Source organism: Cetorhinus maximus, chromosome 11 (assembly GCF_964194155.1).
Source record: "Cetorhinus maximus chromosome 11, sCetMax3.hap1.1, whole genome shotgun sequence".
NCBI lineage: Eukaryota > Metazoa > Chordata > Chondrichthyes > Lamniformes > Cetorhinidae > Cetorhinus > Cetorhinus maximus.
Window position 1 is genome coordinate 77304274 of NC_135889.1, and position 17882 is coordinate 77322155.

At 42.8% G+C, this 17882-nt stretch overlaps 1 protein-coding gene across 3 annotated transcripts in view; it reads left to right on the forward strand.

The window, feature by feature from the left end:
* LOC144686698 (sodium-driven chloride bicarbonate exchanger-like) overlaps positions 1-17882 on the forward strand; it is a 344112-nt gene that overhangs the window by 168972 nt on the left and 157258 nt on the right. For 2 of the 3 annotated variants that reach the window (XM_078552275.1, XM_078552273.1), the window contains exons 7-8: positions 2656-2706; positions 3216-3304. In XM_078552275.1, coding sequence (XP_078408401.1) covers positions 2656-2706; positions 3216-3304 — 140 coding nt within the window. The remainder of the gene's footprint in view (positions 1-2655; positions 2707-3215; positions 3305-17882) is intronic. The other variant, XM_078552274.1, reaches the window with a different exon arrangement.

The window sequence follows — 17882 nt, forward strand, 5'->3', positions numbered from 1 at the left end:
AGAGAGAAACAAACTTAATGCCCTCGACTTTCATCCTCGAGGAGGATAGCGGGAGTCAGGAAAATTCCTGGCTCAGCCCGCCTGCCTTAGGAGAAAACATTGTTTGATTGACAGCTCAGGCTTTCTGATCTCTGCTGATTTCACAATGTTTGTTTACACAATGTTAAGTGATTTCAAGGGACTGTGATTTTTATTACTGATGCTTTAAAGGGTTTGGATGATTGATACTTTTATTGGCTTGTAGTGAAATGACCTCTTTTCAACATTAAAAAAAGTAATTCATTCATAACTTTTTACTATGCTTTCTTTAACATATTCTACTGTCACTATAGGGTTCATTGGTTTTACACAGTGTACAGTGGGTCAGTGGGCATGGAAGTGCTGAAGTTTGGCATTGGGGTCATGAAGGGCCATAGGGCATGGGTGGAAGGGCAGAGATTGGCATAGGAGGCATGAGGGGCCATGGGAGTGGGTGGAAGTCAGAGTTTGGCATAAAGGCATGAGGGGGCTTAGGAGATGGGTGAAAGAGCAGAGCTTGGCATAGAAAGCATGAGGAGGACCTTTTAAACTTACTCTCAATTAGCTCCCTGCCGATGGCGGGAAACGCGGCCCACTGTCACTGGGCAGAGCGGACGATCGCAACCTTCCTTCAAGCTGTCGTGAAGCAGGACACACCATGTTTTCCGAGCACGCCACCTATCACGCCCGCTGCCAATGGACTCGGAAAATTCCACCCATTGATTTATATTTATCATTTATCTGCAATATGAACTGGTTTTATAATGCATACATTACAAATGTTCTTCAAAGTATAGAGTTCTTATTTTGTTTACATGAATTTCTGAAGGTTTATTGAAGTATTTTTTGGACTCCTTTGAAATGTTAACTTCAGTAACAAGGTCACTTTAGACATTAAAAAGGATGACTTTAACCCTAAGAACACACAAGCCAATTACTGAACCTGCTAAGGCAATAATCAAGAAACACAACTTTGCCATCTTGTTTGCCAAGTGTGAATGCATTACTAGATATCATGGGCCGGATTTTCATTGAGTTGGGGAGACTCCACTGAGGTGTAAAAATGGCAGCCGGGATCTGATTCCAGGATTCACAACCCAATTCCCCAATTTTCATCAGTGCGGGTTAAAAGTGTGGGCTGATGCAGATCACGATCCCGCATCCTGCAGTCCCGACCTGGCCGACTCCACAGAGTGTATAGGCATATCCTATTCCCCTGCAGTTTACATGGATTCAGGCCAGCTTTTAAAGAACTCGTCTTTCATGGCTCCTCAGAGATGTTGTGAACCATAGTCTGGATGAGAGAAGTTTTAAAATGTTATGTTCAAAAGGTCTTACCCGTGCCCCCCATGCCAAGCTATGCCCCTCCATCCATCCCCCATGGCCCCTCATACCCTCTGTGCCAAGCCACACTCCTCTACCCTCCCCCCATGTCCCCTCATAACCTCCATGTCAAGCTATGCCCCTTCATCCACCCCTCTGGCCCCTCATAACCTCTATACCAATCTATGGTACTTCCATGCCCATTCACCCACTATATATTCTATACCGAATGAATGAGCCCAATAGTAGCAAGAATGTATAATGAGCCCTGGCTGAGAGCACAGACATCTATTAGTCTGTTGTAACAGCTGCACCCCAGTGAAAACATTGCTTGATTGACAGCTTTTGCTCCACAATCTATTCTGTCAATTGCACAATGTTTACTTACACAAGATAAAGCAGTGTAAAGCGCTTACACTTTCTGCTTTTGATACTTTAAAGGGCCTGGATGATTGACACTTCTTTAGGGCTGTAGTAAAAACATTTTTTTTAAGAAAGTAGGAAGCTATGAATGAATGAATGTTTGTTTAAAGCTTTATCACACATCCTATTAACAGTACAGGATTCATTGGTCATGTACAGAGTGTACAGGGTGAATAGGTATGGAAGTGCCATGAAGAATATGAAGGGCCATTGGAGGTTGATGGAGGAGTATAACTTGGCATGGAGGGTAGGAGGGGCCATGGGTGATGAGTGTGGGCATGAGTTGGCATGAATGGGGCATGGAGAGCGTGAGTGGGTGTGGGGGTGAAGGCTAGAGCGCTCTTCTTCATTTTGCTGTCATTATTACAACTGGGATGAAGCCCCAGAGCACAGAGGCAGGCCTTTTAAGCAGCCTGCCTTGGCACCTGGTAGCTCATGTGGCAGCCTCCAAACTCTTTCTGGGGGCGGCAGGCCCAACTCCTGCTATCACCCACACCCTCGGAACAAAAATTCCGTGGTTGCTGGCACTTTACCTCGAGGTGGGCAGGCCGAGGTGAGAGATTTCCTGACTTCTGCTACCTGTCCCTTATTGGCATATGTATACATATATATATATATACACACACACATACTTATTTTCTTATACAATCTGTTGATTTAGTTTACTTATCAATAATGCTGGTTTATTTTTTCTTCTCTGTTCACTAATTTCACAACTTTTATTGCATTTTATGCATTTCTCTACAAATTTGTCTTACATCTATCATTGTTGGTTCATATCCTCATTAGTCCTCATCTGTTTTCTGTGTCTTGTTTCCACGTTTGTACCTATCTCTAACAGGCTCAACTCTTTCTGCTTCTCTTACTCCTTTCTTTTTGACTCATTGAAAGCTGGTGGGAAGACCTCAAGACATGTTGAAACCTCTCCTCAAAGGGCTTCAGGTGATTCACAATTTTCTCCAATCACTTAAGCATTAAACATGTTTTCCAGTTCATTACTTTTCAGATTGAACAATATTTGTTAGCATTGCTGGCATGTGCTGAGTACTGCTGTGGCTCTCAGGAAGTAATTTGCAAAAAAGAACAGACTATAATTGTAAGTAGTCTTTTTAGGCTATCAGTGTGTATGGATGGAGCCCATTTAAACAGAATTGTCCAATAGACCACGTTAAAACAATGTAGTCATTGTCTTCTAATCTTGTTTGACCATGTTGCTTTTTGTTTAATGAAGATTTTCTGTAATTTAATGCATTTCATGTGATCTACCATAAAAACACTGACTATTGTGAACGACTTGCTTAATTTAATTGCAAATCTATATTGTAGGTTTGAATCTAGGCATGTTTCCAATGTATTATTTAGTTCTAGTTACTTTCTTCTAATACTCTTACAAAACTAATTGTAAATAACCTGGTACTTTGGAGAACTATTAACATTTTCCTTTGAATCAGGTCACATGATCTCGCCACAGTCTGCACCCGCTAATTTAGAAGGCAAAACTGACGTTAGCCGAGAGAACAGTACTGTTGACTTTAGCAAGGTGAGTCGTTTCTTTCGCAGAATTTTAACTGATTCAAACAAAACTAAAACAAAAAATAAATGTTGAGTGAAACAAACAACCATTTTTTCTTGAGTTACATAGGTTATATACTAATAATTCAGTTTTTCCTCGTGTTTTTATGATGGATTGGTGCTGAAGGCTGAGACACTTTCTATGGAATATTGAGGTAGGTTTTCTGCATGTTTCAGCTAGTTTCAATCTGGGCAGAATTGGCCAAACAAATGCAAAAGACCATGCAATTTTTAATTTGAGTTATGCCCAAACCACATAGGTTCATGCTTTCTGCCATATTTTCTGCTAGTCCAAGGTTGAATTTACTTCAGTCAGGCCCCCTGTCCACAAAACTGGCCATGCCAACAAGCCAAAAGTGTGAGACTCCGCCAATTGCATTGGGTTGAGAAGACTGTTCAAATTGCACTAATTTTCTTAGGCACTCAGGCATTAGTAAGCACATGTTAAACGTATTTTCATTCTAAAAAAATAATTTAGTAAGAAACTGACTAGTATACATCACTGAGATTATTAAGCTGTTCAGTATAGTTTTTTAAAGTCATTTTCAGTGATTTTAAATTAGTTTACTATGAAAAACAGAACATCATTAATGAAAATGTTTATAATTGTTGATAAACGCATTTTCAGCTGTATTAATAAAACTGCACCAGATTACTCTTAACTACATAAGTGAATACTATTTAATGGAAAGTAATGAAATGTATGTTTTGCATTTTTGATTATGCATATTACTTTTTGAAGGAAACTTGAAACCTGACTAAACAGTGCAATTTCAAACACAAAACGGTAACTCTACCTCAGTATTGTTGAGCAGTTTTACATGGCTGACTTTCTGATCTGAGCTTCATTGTGAATATATTTTATATCATTAAATATATGTTTACTGTTCCTTGCTGGAATGTGAATGCATCAGGAATTGCATTGGCAATGAAGTGAACAAGAATCTCCATTGATCTCATATTTGACCAGAGAGCTTTTGATGCGTTCACTGAAACTGGGAAATTGTTTTATTATCACATAAGCACACATATAGGGCAGAAATTTTGGCCCGGTGGGCGGGCCTGACCAAATCTCTGGCGGGCGGGGAGCCGATCCCCGCCGGAGAAGCGGGCCCCGCGAAAGAGCACACATCTCCCTGAGGCTAAGTGCTGCCTCAGGGAGATCGCTGACAGTTTTAAAAACGTTAAAAATAAAATTTTTAAAATCCTTAACATGTCCCCCTCATGTGACAATGTTCCATGAGATGGGATATGTTCTTAAATTACACTAAAACTTTATTAAACTTTTTAAATCCCTACATGAAACCTCATCCTGCCGGTGAATGAGGTTTCATGTTTTTTCTATTGCCTGCCAGGGCTCCTGGCCTGCCCACCAACCTTAAGGTTGGACGGGCAGGTCCTTTAATTGTTTCAATGATCCTGTCAATGGTCTCAATTGGTTTTGCTGTGGGCCCACCTTGCTGAAAATTTAAATGGGGCGGGCTGACATCGGGGGTTCCCCCAACGTCATTCCGCGTCATTTTACGCGTCGGCGAGTGGGCCCCGCCCCTTGCTCGCCGACGGCAAAATTCAGCCCATAGAAGCATTTTCTGTGGAACAAAATTTTTTAAAAAGGAACATTGCTTGTGAGCATTAACAGATGTGATTTGAATTGCACAAAGAAATAGGGATTGAAATAAAATGTCCCATCAGCAAATGCTGCTTTCCAATTAATCCAAATTAATCAGCTTCAAAACTGGCTGATTTTAATCCCCATTTATATTTGTTTTCACTATTGCTCAAAGCACAGACTCTGTTAACAGTATTTCATTTTATGTATGGCCTAGTTTGAGGATAAAGTGTATTATAAATGCTAAGTGGATTGGGTGAGTACTATTCATTGGAATCCAAACTGAGACAAAAGGCCAGCTGTAAGCAATCTTGAAGATGGGACACCTTTTAAGGTAGCTATTTTCTTCACTTTAGATTTGTTGTATTCTTTAGTGGGATGCAAGTTTGCTGGAAAGGCCAGCATTTGTTGCCCAATCCTAATTTTCCTTGAGAAGGTGGTAGTGAACCACCTTCTTGAACTGCGGCAGGCCATGTGGTATAGGCACATCCACAGTGCTATTAGGAAGGGTGTTCCAGGATTTTGACAGAGAAGGAATGGCAATATAGTTCTAAGTCAGGATGGTGTGTGGCTTGGTGGGGAACTTGCAGATGGTGGTGTTCCAAGCATCTGCTGCCCTTGTCCTTCTAGATGGTAGATGTCGCAGGTTTGGAAAGTGTTGCCAAAGGAGCCTTGGCGATTTGCAGCAGTGTAACTTGTGTATGGTATACACTGCTGCCGCTGTGCATCAGTGGTGGAGGGGGTGAATGTTTAAGGTGGTGGATGGGGTGCTGAGATATATTTTAGATGTATTTTGTTCCCTTCTGCCTTTCATCATTTTCTGGGTGAGAGGCTGGGAAGACTCTTATCCCAGATCTTTACTAATGCTTTTGTTAAATGAGTACCAAGGGATGCATTAGATAGGTCTACTGTGTCTCACATTCTTATTTTTCTTCTCAATTTCCAAACATGGCCCTGTATTACACACTGCCAAATTTACCACCTCAGGAACAGTTTCTTACGCAAAATGAAGTTTGCCATGGTTTGATTGTAATTGATGTCTATACCCATATGATTACAAATTTGTTATAGGCATGCAGAATTGTTTGTCTGATAAACTATCAATTTGCAGTAGTTTTGCTGCTTACACAGTGCATTAATTATCACAATTTTAAAAGGATCTATCCTTGGCCCCATCCCACCTCTCATCTACATGCTACCCCTCGGCAACATGCTGCCAAGTCCCACATATACTGCCAACACCCAGCTCTACCTCATCAGCACCTATTTTGACCCCCTCCACTGTTTCAGTTTATCACATTTCTTGTCCAATATCCAGTATTGGATGAGCAGAAATTTTCTCCAATTAAATATTGGGAAAACCAAACCATTATCTTTTATCCCTGCCACAAACTCCATTCCCTGGTCACCAACTCCATCCCTCTCATTGTGTACTCTTGAGGCTGAACCAGACCATTTGCAACCTCAGCTTCCTATTTTACCCTGAACTGAGCTTATACCCCCATATCCACTCCATCACCAAGATCACCTACATCCAACTTTGTAACATTGTCTGTCTCAGCCCTGCCTTAGCTCATCTGATGCAGAAACCCTTAACCATATATTTTTTACCTTTAGACTTGACTATTCCAATGCTGTCCTGACCAGCCTCCCATCTAGCATCCTCCAATAACTTGGGCTCATCAAAAACTCTGCTGCCAATATTCTAAGTTGTAGCATATCCCTTTTATCCTCAGCCCTGTTCTCATGGACTTACATTGGTTCCCAGTCTGGCAACACCTCAATTTTAAAATTCTCATCCTTGTTTTTAAATCCCTTCATGGCTTCACCCCTACTTACCTCTGAAACCTTCTCAAGCCCCACAGCCTTCTTGCTTCTCTAATCATGGTGTCATGCATCCTCAATCCTAATCACTCCACCATTAAATTGCCTGGGCCCTAAGCTCTGGAATTCCTCCCTAAACCTTTTTATCTATCTAACTCATTCTCCTCTTTTAAGACATTCCTTAAAATCTACTGTTAATGCTACATATGTGGCTACGTATCAAATTTTATTCAATAACCCTTAATGATAGAAGGGCAGATTGATAAGACGTTTAAAAAACAGTTACTCAGGTTTATAAATTGAGGCATAGAATATAGAAGTAAAGAGATTATACTAGAAATGTATAAATCACTGGTTGGGTCTCAGCTGTAGAATTGTGGACTATTCTGGCCTCCACACTTTAGGAAGGTGTAACGGCCTTGGAAAGGAAACAGGAGATTTATCAGGATGTTACCAAGTATGAGGAACTTTAGTTGTGAGGAATTGTTGGAAAAATTAAGACTGTTCTTCTTGGAACAGAGTAAGTTAAGAGGTGACCCAATTGAGATTTATAAGATGGCGAGCAGCTTTGGTAGAATAGACAGGGAAAAAATATTCCCTCTGGCGAGTGGGTCAGTAACCAGAGGTCATAGATTTAAAATAATTGGCATAAGATCTAGAGGGGAGATGAGATATTTTTCAGTCAAAATTGTTGGGATCTGGAATGTTGTAGCTGAAAACATCGTGAGAGCTGATTCTATAAATAATTTGAAATGAGAATTGGATAGGGACTTGAGGAAGAGGAAGATATAGGGTTACAGTTAAAATGAAGGGGTGCGGAACTAAGCTCTTTCAAAAAGTCTGCACGGACAAGATGGCCTGAGTGGTTACTGTGGTAGAAGTTTCTACGCTTGTATAGATGGAATTGTTCTCAAGCATTTGAAGGATTAGTTGTGAAAACTTCCCATTCTTATGTTCTCAACCATTTAAGTTAGTTATAACTTAACTAGTTATGATCAAGGTAGTTTTATTAAACAAATGTGGGCTTTATTTATCTTTGCTTGGAAAAATCAAGGAAAAGCTGATTTTTTCACAATTAGTGACTTGTTAAAAGTCCATGGGAATATGATTTTAATTTTAGATAGTCAACTTTTTGAGAACTGGATTTCATTAAAGAGAATTAGTTCACAACCTTATGTAATAATGCTCCTTTAATTTTCCTCAAGCAGCCAACAAATTATAGCTTCTGATAATTTGCTAATCCAATTGTGGAATGCTCAATTTTTATGTGAAATGGCTCAATAAAATGATTCATTAAAAATTGATAACATCTGTTTTCTTGTAAAATGAATGACGAGTTTTCACAGCTCAATCTTGATGAACAACGCATTCCCACTGCCCATAAACACACTCCCAATAAACAAACCCCACAAATTCACTTATAGCTAGCTCACAGTTGACGAATAACCACAATCACAACCAACTCACTCACAGATCACTCTCAATAATCAATGCACTCCTAATTTCCACAAACATATGGTTAATTTGCAATCTACATTTCATGAGTTTTAAACCCCACATACTCAGTCATAGCTTGATCTTCATGAAAATGGGCTCTTCCTAACCACAACTCGCTCACAACGCTCTCAAAGAACAATGCAGTCCTCCTAATCCTCACAGTTCACCTGAATGATCAATTGATCCTTTTAATCTTAGATGACACTCTCATTGTACACTTTCTTTTTAGTTTAAATAATGGTTTTAATAAAAATGTAGAATGTGAAGATTTACCTTTTAAAGGAAAGCTACGTCGTATTTGACATTCAGTATAAATCAAGTTTGTTGCATGCTATTTAATAAACACTTTATTCGGAAATAGTGCCTCCAGGTTCTCGTTCTGTAACAACAACGTATAATTACATAGCACCATTAAGTATTAAAACATCCCAAGGCATTTCACAGGAGTATTATAAAATGAAGTATGTCACCGAGCCACATGAGGAGATGGGTCAGATGACTTTAATCAAAGAGGTAGGTTTTATGGAAGAAAACAAGGTAGACAAGTGGAGAAGTGTAGGGAGGGAGTTCCACAGTTTCCAGCTAAGCAACTGAAAGCATGGCCACTATTGGTGGAATGATTAAAATTGGGGATGCTCAAGAGGACAGAATTAGATAAGTGCAGATACCTTAGAAGGTTGTGGGGCTGGAGGAGATTAGAGAAAGGGAGGGGAAAGTTCACAGAGGGATTTCAAAACAAGGATGAGAATTTTAAAATCGAGACATTGCTTGACTGGGAACCAGTGTAGGTCAGTGAGCTCAGAGGTGATAGGTGAAGGGAACTTGGTGTGAGTTAGGACACGGGCAACAGTTTTGGATGACCTGAAGTTTATGGAGGGTACAATGTACAAGAATAATTCATTCATACAAATTTGACAGACTTTTATTAGGTATGGATATCAAGGCATAAATATCAAAGGCAGAGAAATGGAGTTGAGGTGTAAATCAGCCATGATCTAATTGAATGGCACAAGGGCTGAATAGTTGACCTCTGTTCCTACATCTCTGGCATGGGCTTGAACCCAGAATCTGTGGCTCAGGGTGTGGAGAGATTGCTTTCATTGAGCTAAGGTAAACACCTAAGTGACAGCAGATTTGCCTGAGTCAAAATGTTGAGGGTAATCCCCCACTTAAAGACTTGAGGGCATAATCCAGGCTAACTATTCAGTGCAGCACATTTAGATTGGACCTTAAACTGAGCCCTGGATGTTTAGATGGATGTAAAATATCCAATGGTGCCATTTGAAGAGGAGCAGGTAATTCTTCTGGTGTCCTGGTCAATGTTCAACTCCATCAAAAGGATAGTAACTAAACATTCCTCTCATTTATGGGGTATTTATGCAACCTTGCAGTCTGAATATTAGCTGCCTTTTCAAAGCAACTTGTTTTCAAAGTATGGACAGTACTTTCTTTTTTTCCCATTCCTAGTTGCTGTAAGTCGTTCAAGTGATTGATTGTACAACTGAACGGTTTGTTTGGTCAGTTCAGAAGGCATGAAGAATCAACCACATAGATATTGCTTGGAAGCTAGGCAAATGTTTGGTGGAGGGTATGAGGACAATCTAACAGTTTCTGTCATTGTTGTTTTAAAGTACCATTGCACAAGTTAATATCTTTATTGAATATCAATTTCATATTTTATCATTGTATGATTTAAACTTATGACCACTGAATTAGCTGCCCAATACCATAATCAGCATGCTCCAGGGCTTTACATATATCACAAATATTAAGCGAAAGCTGTTGAGATGCCTCAGTATAATTCTGCCCTGCAGCTCATATTGCATGCAAGAGCGCTGTGGAAAGTGAAACATATTGACCTAGATTTGCACCATGTTGGGATGGCTTGGGAGTTTAAAAATGGCAGGCATGTCCCAATTCTGGGATTCCCGACCCCATGCCCAGGCTGTACGATTTTTGGGAGTGCCTTTAAAAGGTTCAGGCTGGCTCCCATCCCGGCACTCCCGACCTGGCCAGCTCCATTGTGGAGATAGGCATCTCCAACTTCTCAGCAATTTTCATTGAGTTGGGCAAGGTTTTTAAAGAGTAGAGGTTCACAGCCCCTCAGAGAAGTCTTAAAAGGTAAATTCAAAAGGTCCTTCTCCTGCCCCCTACCCACCCCCTCAGGCCCTTCATGCCCCCATGCCAAGCTATGGCACTTCCATGTCCATTGACCCACTGTACACTTTCTAGAACCAATGAACCACGAAGTGTACAGTGGTTTATGTACAAAAAAACTTTGGAAAAAAGTGACCTATTGATAAGTTTCTCTTGTGCTTGAAAAAAAAGTCTGGACGGCGAGCTAATAAAATCATCCAGCCCCTTTGAAGTTTCAAAACTACAAACCACAAACCCGTGAAGCCATTTAACTTATGTAAGCAAACATTGTGAAATTGACCGCAGAGATCAGAGAGCCTGAGCCTTCGCTCAAACAATGTTTCCTCTGGGCTGGAGGTGTTCTCATGTTATAATAGTTGTCTGGGAAAGCCCAGGCAGCTCTTATGATACAAGAACATCTGTACCCTGGAGGTTAAGTAGTTTCAAAGATTTTGTGGCTTTTGAGTCTCCTGTGGCAGGACCTTCAGGGTTTTTTCATTGGAAAACCCATTGAGCTGGATTTTACTTTCCTCTGCCAGAGGATTTGAAGGCGGCTGCTTAAAACCTAGTGGGTGGTCTTCTCGCTGCCTACCCACCACCTCAGACCTGTCTGAAATCTTATGGGAGGCACAGGAGGCAACGAATGGCCCGCCTGCCCTTGGTCTTTGATGGGCACTTAAGCGCCTCATCCCATCCTCACTGGTATTTTACCCATGGTGGGGGGGAGGCCCACGCTGTGCAGGAAGACCAGCAGCTTTAGCTATGTGGGCTGGTGTCGGGGAGGGTGGGACCTCCTTTGGGGGCCCCTGAGCCCATCAGAGGCATCCCCACTAATGTCATTTCCTCCCCTTATCTCTCTCTCCTGGCTTCTTGAACTCAACCCTCCACCCCCTCAACACCCCCATCGTCCCCACTTGCCCTCCCCACTGCAACTTCCAACCCCAGACTTAACTGTCAGCCCAGGCTCCTCAGCACTGGGGGCTGCTTGTAATCTCAACGGTGGCTCCTGGTGTTGCTGCTGGGCCCACAGAGGTGCTGGGAAATCCAATTGGCCGACAGCTCTTAGGTGGGGCTTTCTCACAGGAAAGGCGCGGAAGTCTCGCCTTAAAGCAATTAACTGATTTGTAGGAGGGTTATTAGAAGAGTAGGATTTGAAGGCATTAAACTCAACTAAGTATCAGATCGATCGATTCATCGGAACCTGAATGTATGTTAGTCTGTTTTATCTGTGGGCAATCAATTGTATAAGATGCTACTTAGGCCTCATCTGAAGAACTGCATCCAGTTCTGGGTGCCACACTTGAGGAAGGATGTGAAGGCAGTGGAGAGAATACAGAGGAGATTCACAAGGATGATTCCAGGGATAAAGAGCTGTAGTGACGAGGATAGATTGGAGAGGTTGGGACTGTTTTCCTTGGAGAAAGGAAGGCTGAGAGGAGACTTAATAGAGGTATTCAGTACCTTGAGGGGTATGGACAGGGTAAATAGTGAGAAACTGTTCCCACTCGAGAGCATTAAGAACTCGAGGGCACAGATACAAAATAATTGGCAAAAGAAGTAAAAGTGATCCGAGGAATCTTTTTTCTGCACCCAGAGGGTGGTTGGAATCTGGAACGAACTTTCTGAGAGCGTGGTGGAGGCAGGTTCGATCAAGGTATATTCCAAAGGGAATTGGATTGCTGCCTGGAAAGAGAGAATGTGCTGGGTTATGTGGATAAGGCAGGGGAGTGGGACTGGGTAGAATGCTGTTTCAGAGAGCCAGTGTAGAGTTGATGGGCTAAATGGCCTCCTTCTGCACTGTAAAGATTCTGTGATTCAAACACATTGAGTTCGTGGGACGGTTCACTCTGTAACAATCCCACTAGTGACCGTTAAAGTTTAAAGAGAAATTCGAACATTCAGTGTACTTGTCACCATCTGTGGATTCGAAATCCCACAAAGAGCCACTAATTTAGTCAAGATCTCTGCAGAGATCATTAATGTTTAAGAAGAAAGGACCACCCAGTGATCAACTGAAAGAAATTACACTGCAAGATTCCATGATTTAAAACAAATGAATTTTACTATACAAGAAACAAGTAAAGGAAACACTGCTAAATAAACAGTCTTAGGTGAGTACTTATACTTTACATTGAAAAGCAAAATAAAACACTTTCACATATACTTTAGACTAAAATGTTCAAAGGAACCTCCCTTTTATCCTTATCACTTCCCTCCAGAATGTTTTTGGCTATTTATCTGGCTCTTGAAGGTTCCTTCACTTCCTGGGACCAAACCAAATTGCCACAGCTCTCAGGAATTCACTTTGATTTCTCCTCAGTGTTCCAGCTAATCTCCGAGGTATGAAATTTCATGGGGGTCCTTCCATTAGCTTTTGGCTAGGTGATCCTGCAACATTTCTTCAAAACCTCACAACTCTGGGCTGCTCATCTCAGGCATTGGCTTCACTGCACTCTTGCTTACTGCCTCCACCTCAGAAAGATCCCTAATTTCTGATAGCTCTTTTGCTTCTGTCCTACAGTCGCTTGTCTGTTCTTAGCAGAATCCTTCTTTCTCTGCCTGCTGAACTCAGGGCTTACACCCACCAACTTGAGTGGGTGGGCAGATTAGTGTCATCATTGGGGCCTGTTATAATGCCTGTCCAATTCTCTTAAACTAAAATCCTCTCTACCGAGTACTCTAAGATTCCAACATCTCTTCATCCTAATATATCCAAACCCTGTCTCCATCCTTTTCAGTTCAGCTAGATCCTTTAACTCATCATGAGCAAGATACGTATAAATATGTGTAGATAGAAATAAACACTTCCAAAGATAGCCATAGAGATGGAGGTATAAAGCTTTAGATATAAAGATATCTAGAGAGATGGGCCAGGATTTTATGGCCCCTTCCGCCCGGTGGGATATTACGGTCCCGCTGAACTGAATGGAGATTTAAATGGCTCGCAGCATCAGCTCGGGGGAGACAGGCCGCGGCGGGGCTGTAAAATCCTGGCCATAGAACCAATATCCCTCCTAAGTTGTGAAGCTGGACAATCTGAAAGTTCTCATGTAGACTGCACACAAGTCTGTCCCTTTAAGTTACTGCATTTATGCGGCCATATTTAAACAAATCACCCGCTCACTACAAAAAAAATTAAAGGGTATGTTGGATAGAACTAAAATCATTATGAAAACTCTTAATGACTCTGTACAGGGACGACTCAAAGTAACTTTGTCTCAAACTTTGGAATAAAAAATTATTTAAAATATGAATAATTTCAGCTGAATTGCAGCCTTAAATTTGTCATCAATAATATGGAAGATTGAAAATCAGCCTGTGCATTGGGGTATAATAGTGTCGCAGTCACAAAGGGAAAATAATGGAATAGTGTGGAGCAACTGAAACATTCTTTCTTATTTTTGATCAGAAATCACTTCTGTATCTTGATATAGTTTAAACATTTTGTTTGTAGAAATACAGAAAGGGTGCAGGTTTCCGGTCAGGGATGTTGGTAGAGAGTTGATCCTAGAGGGCGGGGTCAGTGCAGTCTATGGTGGGGTCCTGGATGTTGAACTGAGGATACTAGGCAGCAGAGGGAGTAGTCACAGTGAGAGGGGTGAGTGGGATGCGGTAGGGTAGCAGGTCCAGGGTAATAATGAGGTAGCTGAAGGTTTCATGGGAGGGGTCACAGAAACAGATGAAAAAGGTGGCTCAGATAATGGGAGGGGTCAGGGTAAGGAAGGGCATGGGGACGGTAATGGGTGTAGGCTCAGATGGGAGAGAAGGCATGTAGAGAGTGATGGTTATAGGTACAAGGCTAATGGGGAAGATTCAAGGGTGACAGAGGGGAGAGGAATGGTTATATTGGGTGGGTCAAGGATAAAGGTGGGAAGGTGGTTGGTGACGGGAGAGGGTAGAAGGTGCTGGAGCAAGTCGGAAATGTGATGCGCACCATTATTGTACTCTCTGCTATATAACAATATTGCCGTGAAAATGCGATCCCTTGAATGGGAGGAGGGAAGGTGAGCACAATTGGCTGACTAAAGGGACACCCTAATGATCATGAGGCAACTGGATGAGAACCATTCTCGGTTGCATTCTCCTCTCTTTGGTGAAGCCCACACGGCAGCGGTTTGCTCCCTAACTCGTGAGTTTCATAACATTACGATCCCAGCAAGGTCTGAAGCTGCCATTCATTCTGAGTCATTTGCCATTGCTGCTGTTAGAGGCAGGGATGAAGGAAGGGAGGGAGGGAGGTGGATGCCTCCAAGGGGAATGGCTGGTGGACGCCAGCAAACTCATGACTCCAAACCTCCATCCTTCCGGACGGCTGACAACGGCTCATGTGGTAAGTCTTTCTATGTTGCCAAGGCAATGGTCTCTCTATAGAGACTCGAAGGTGATGGATGCAAGCTGAATTGTGTTTGAGAGAAGGTTCTTGCACATAGCCTCTCATCACCCCAGTTAAAGAACAATGTCTCCATGTGCAGTCATGTATGAACAGGAGGGACACTCATCTCTGTTCCTCCAGGATGCCCTTTACCTGGAAGGGGTGGGATGGGGATGCCATGTCTAGATGGAAGCCAGGCACAGGGCTTAGCACTGGCTTAGTAGCTCAGAGATGGAGAAAATCTGAAAAGAATATGCTTACTAGATTGATTACTGCAATTTGTTCACAGATCCATTGAGGCCTAGATGATGCAGGCTCCAGGCAACCCTGCCTTGCTCCTGGCTCTCGTCCAGGTGAGGAGGAGAAGAGACTGGCGCAGGTGAGCAGAGAGCCAGGAGGAGCAATGGCCTGAGCAGCAAGGGGCAGTGGGGCCTCAAGAAGGTCAGGATGCTGGTGATCAGGAGCCTGTGCGACAGCGAGCATTGACCCAATCACGGGTATGTCGTAGGCAATGCGCCTATCTATAGCTGAGCAAAAGGCAATGCTGTTGGTGCCTCAGGATGTCCCGAATGTAGTTGCTCATATCTGCAAGCTTCTCCACGACGACCTGCAGCTGCAAGGACTTGGAGGCAATTCCATGCTGGTGGCATTAAAGATCACCGCTGCCTTAAACTTCTTTGCCAGTGGCTCCTTCCAGGCTCCGCTGGCGACCTGTACAGCATATCCTAGTCAGCGACACACAAGTGCACCCAGGAGGTAACAGATGTCCTGTTCAGGAGAGCGCACCAATTTGTCCAATTCTGCCTGGATCCCGAAAGCTACAAGAGCGTTGGGTTTTACAGCAATCACAGGTTTCCCGTAAGGGCAGGGTGCTATTGACTGCACACATGCGGCCTTGAGAGCTCCCTGGCAACAGCCAGTCACATTCATCAATAGAAAAGGATCCCACTCTTTGAATGTGCAGCTGATATGTGATCAGAGAAGACAGATCCTGAATGTGCTCGGTTCCCAGTGAGCTCTCTCAATGCCGACATTCTGAAACACTCACAGGTGTCAAAAGTTTTTAAAGATCTTGGCGATAGCAGGGCTGGCTCCTGAGGACAAGGGATATTCACAGAAGACCTGGCTTAAGATACCAGTTCACCGTCTGTGCAGTGCTGCTGAGGAGAGGTACAACGCCACACACTTCCATAATGTCCACAATTGAGCAGATGATAGGTCTCCTGAAGATGAGGTTCAAATGTTTGACCACTCAAGCAGGGCTTTCCAGTACTAACCACAGAGGGTGTCCCGGATCATCATTGCCTGCTGCGCCTGCACAACAAAGGGTGTATGTCTTGCTGAAGGAGATATGGAGGACTGAGATGTCTCCTCTGTCAATGGGGATGGTGATGACAAGTGTCAGGTTGTCGTTGCAGAGGCCATTATAATGCAGCAGAGAGGCTGTGACAATTTGATAGCTGACAGATTCCAGACAGAGTAAGCTACTATTTGGTTTTCTATCCTCTGCTGGCTGGCAGGCCCCAGCTCCTTTTTGGTAAAAGACATTATGCTTTCCTCTATTGTATCTCGATTTATGATAGCTGAATTAAATTGCACTACTCAATGTCTGCCCTACTGGTGGTTTGATCCTTTGCATATGCCAAACTGCTGATTTGCTGAGCCCTGGAACTAAATGCGCACATCAGAACCTACAAAACACTTCACTCTCCCTCAACCTCAGGCACCTATAAGTAGAAATTAGATTTTTCCCATGCCATCAGAAAGTCCACACACATGACAATTTGGAAGGAATAAAAAATCTTACCTTGGCAGGTTTGCACTCATGTCACACTCACACCTGCTCCCAATGGGAGGGCAGACCTTGCAGAGAGCTTATTCAGACAGAATCAGATATATGGGTCCACAGGGAGGAGCAACATGACAACACCATTTGGCTACGTGAGATCAATCTTCCATGCAGAATAATCAGGGAAGATTGTGTTCCTTCCTGCTGATCGTCACTCATCCATAGTAAGCCCATATTCCTTGACATCTTTATCATGCCAAAAAGTTTTGAAGTTATTTGGAGTCCACTCAATTGAGAGTGCCTCACCTGCACAATGGGTTTTTAAGTAGCAAACACTCCACACCCTCCAATTGCAGAGAGTCCCACAAGTCTCAGTCCTAGATGGCCCCTAGTATTACGAGAAACTGTGATCCATCATTCTGGACACCCCAGCCAAGGTAAATAGCTTTCATGCATGGGCCCTGCAGAGCCCTGTTAAAGCTGCTGAATCTTCACATGAATAACCTCACAGTCCTCGGCACAGTCCAGCACACAGGCCATTTCTACTCTCTCTCATGTCATGATCCTTTAATGATATTTGGTGTGCTTTGGTTGCAAACCCTTTATGCGAGATCTACTGCAACCCTTGATAAGGAGATGAGCAGGCCAAACAAATCTCCACATGAGATTTCACAAAGGCTTCAGCCAACTGCACACACACCTCTTTAATCCTATGCTCAATCTCTCTGCAGTCAAGGCTAACTCGCCCATTGCTTCCTTACTTGCAGCCTTCACTTGCATGTAAGCTCAAAATGACAAATCACTGAGGACGGCCAATAAGATTGAATGTCCACTACAACTTTCTCCAAATATGTCGGGAAGCCTTTGGTTTCCTGTTGTTAAGAAGACAGTGTAGAGCTTCACTCTTTCAACCCTGAAACTGCATCTACGCTGTTCCTGGCCACTCACATAGCATGTTCAACTACCCTTGAGTACTCCTTGCATACACCCACATCTCACATCAGGGTAACAGCAGCAGGAGATGCAGTGACCTCGCTGACATCATTTTTAGAGGTCAGAACCTGGTGAGCTGCAAGTAATGGCTTGCATGATATGTGCCCAGGCCACACATTCACAAGTGATGCCCAATGCTTAATCATGCACATGTGGGAATATTGAGTAATCACTATGTTGATAATGTGAGAGAACTGAATCTACAGGAGTTATTATCAGACTCTGAAGGGGGCCCAAATTCCACATCCTTAAATGCCTGTAACCATTGAAGCAACCAGCAGCGAGATGGAATTCAGGACGCTTCCAAACTGTGCAAGTACCAAAAG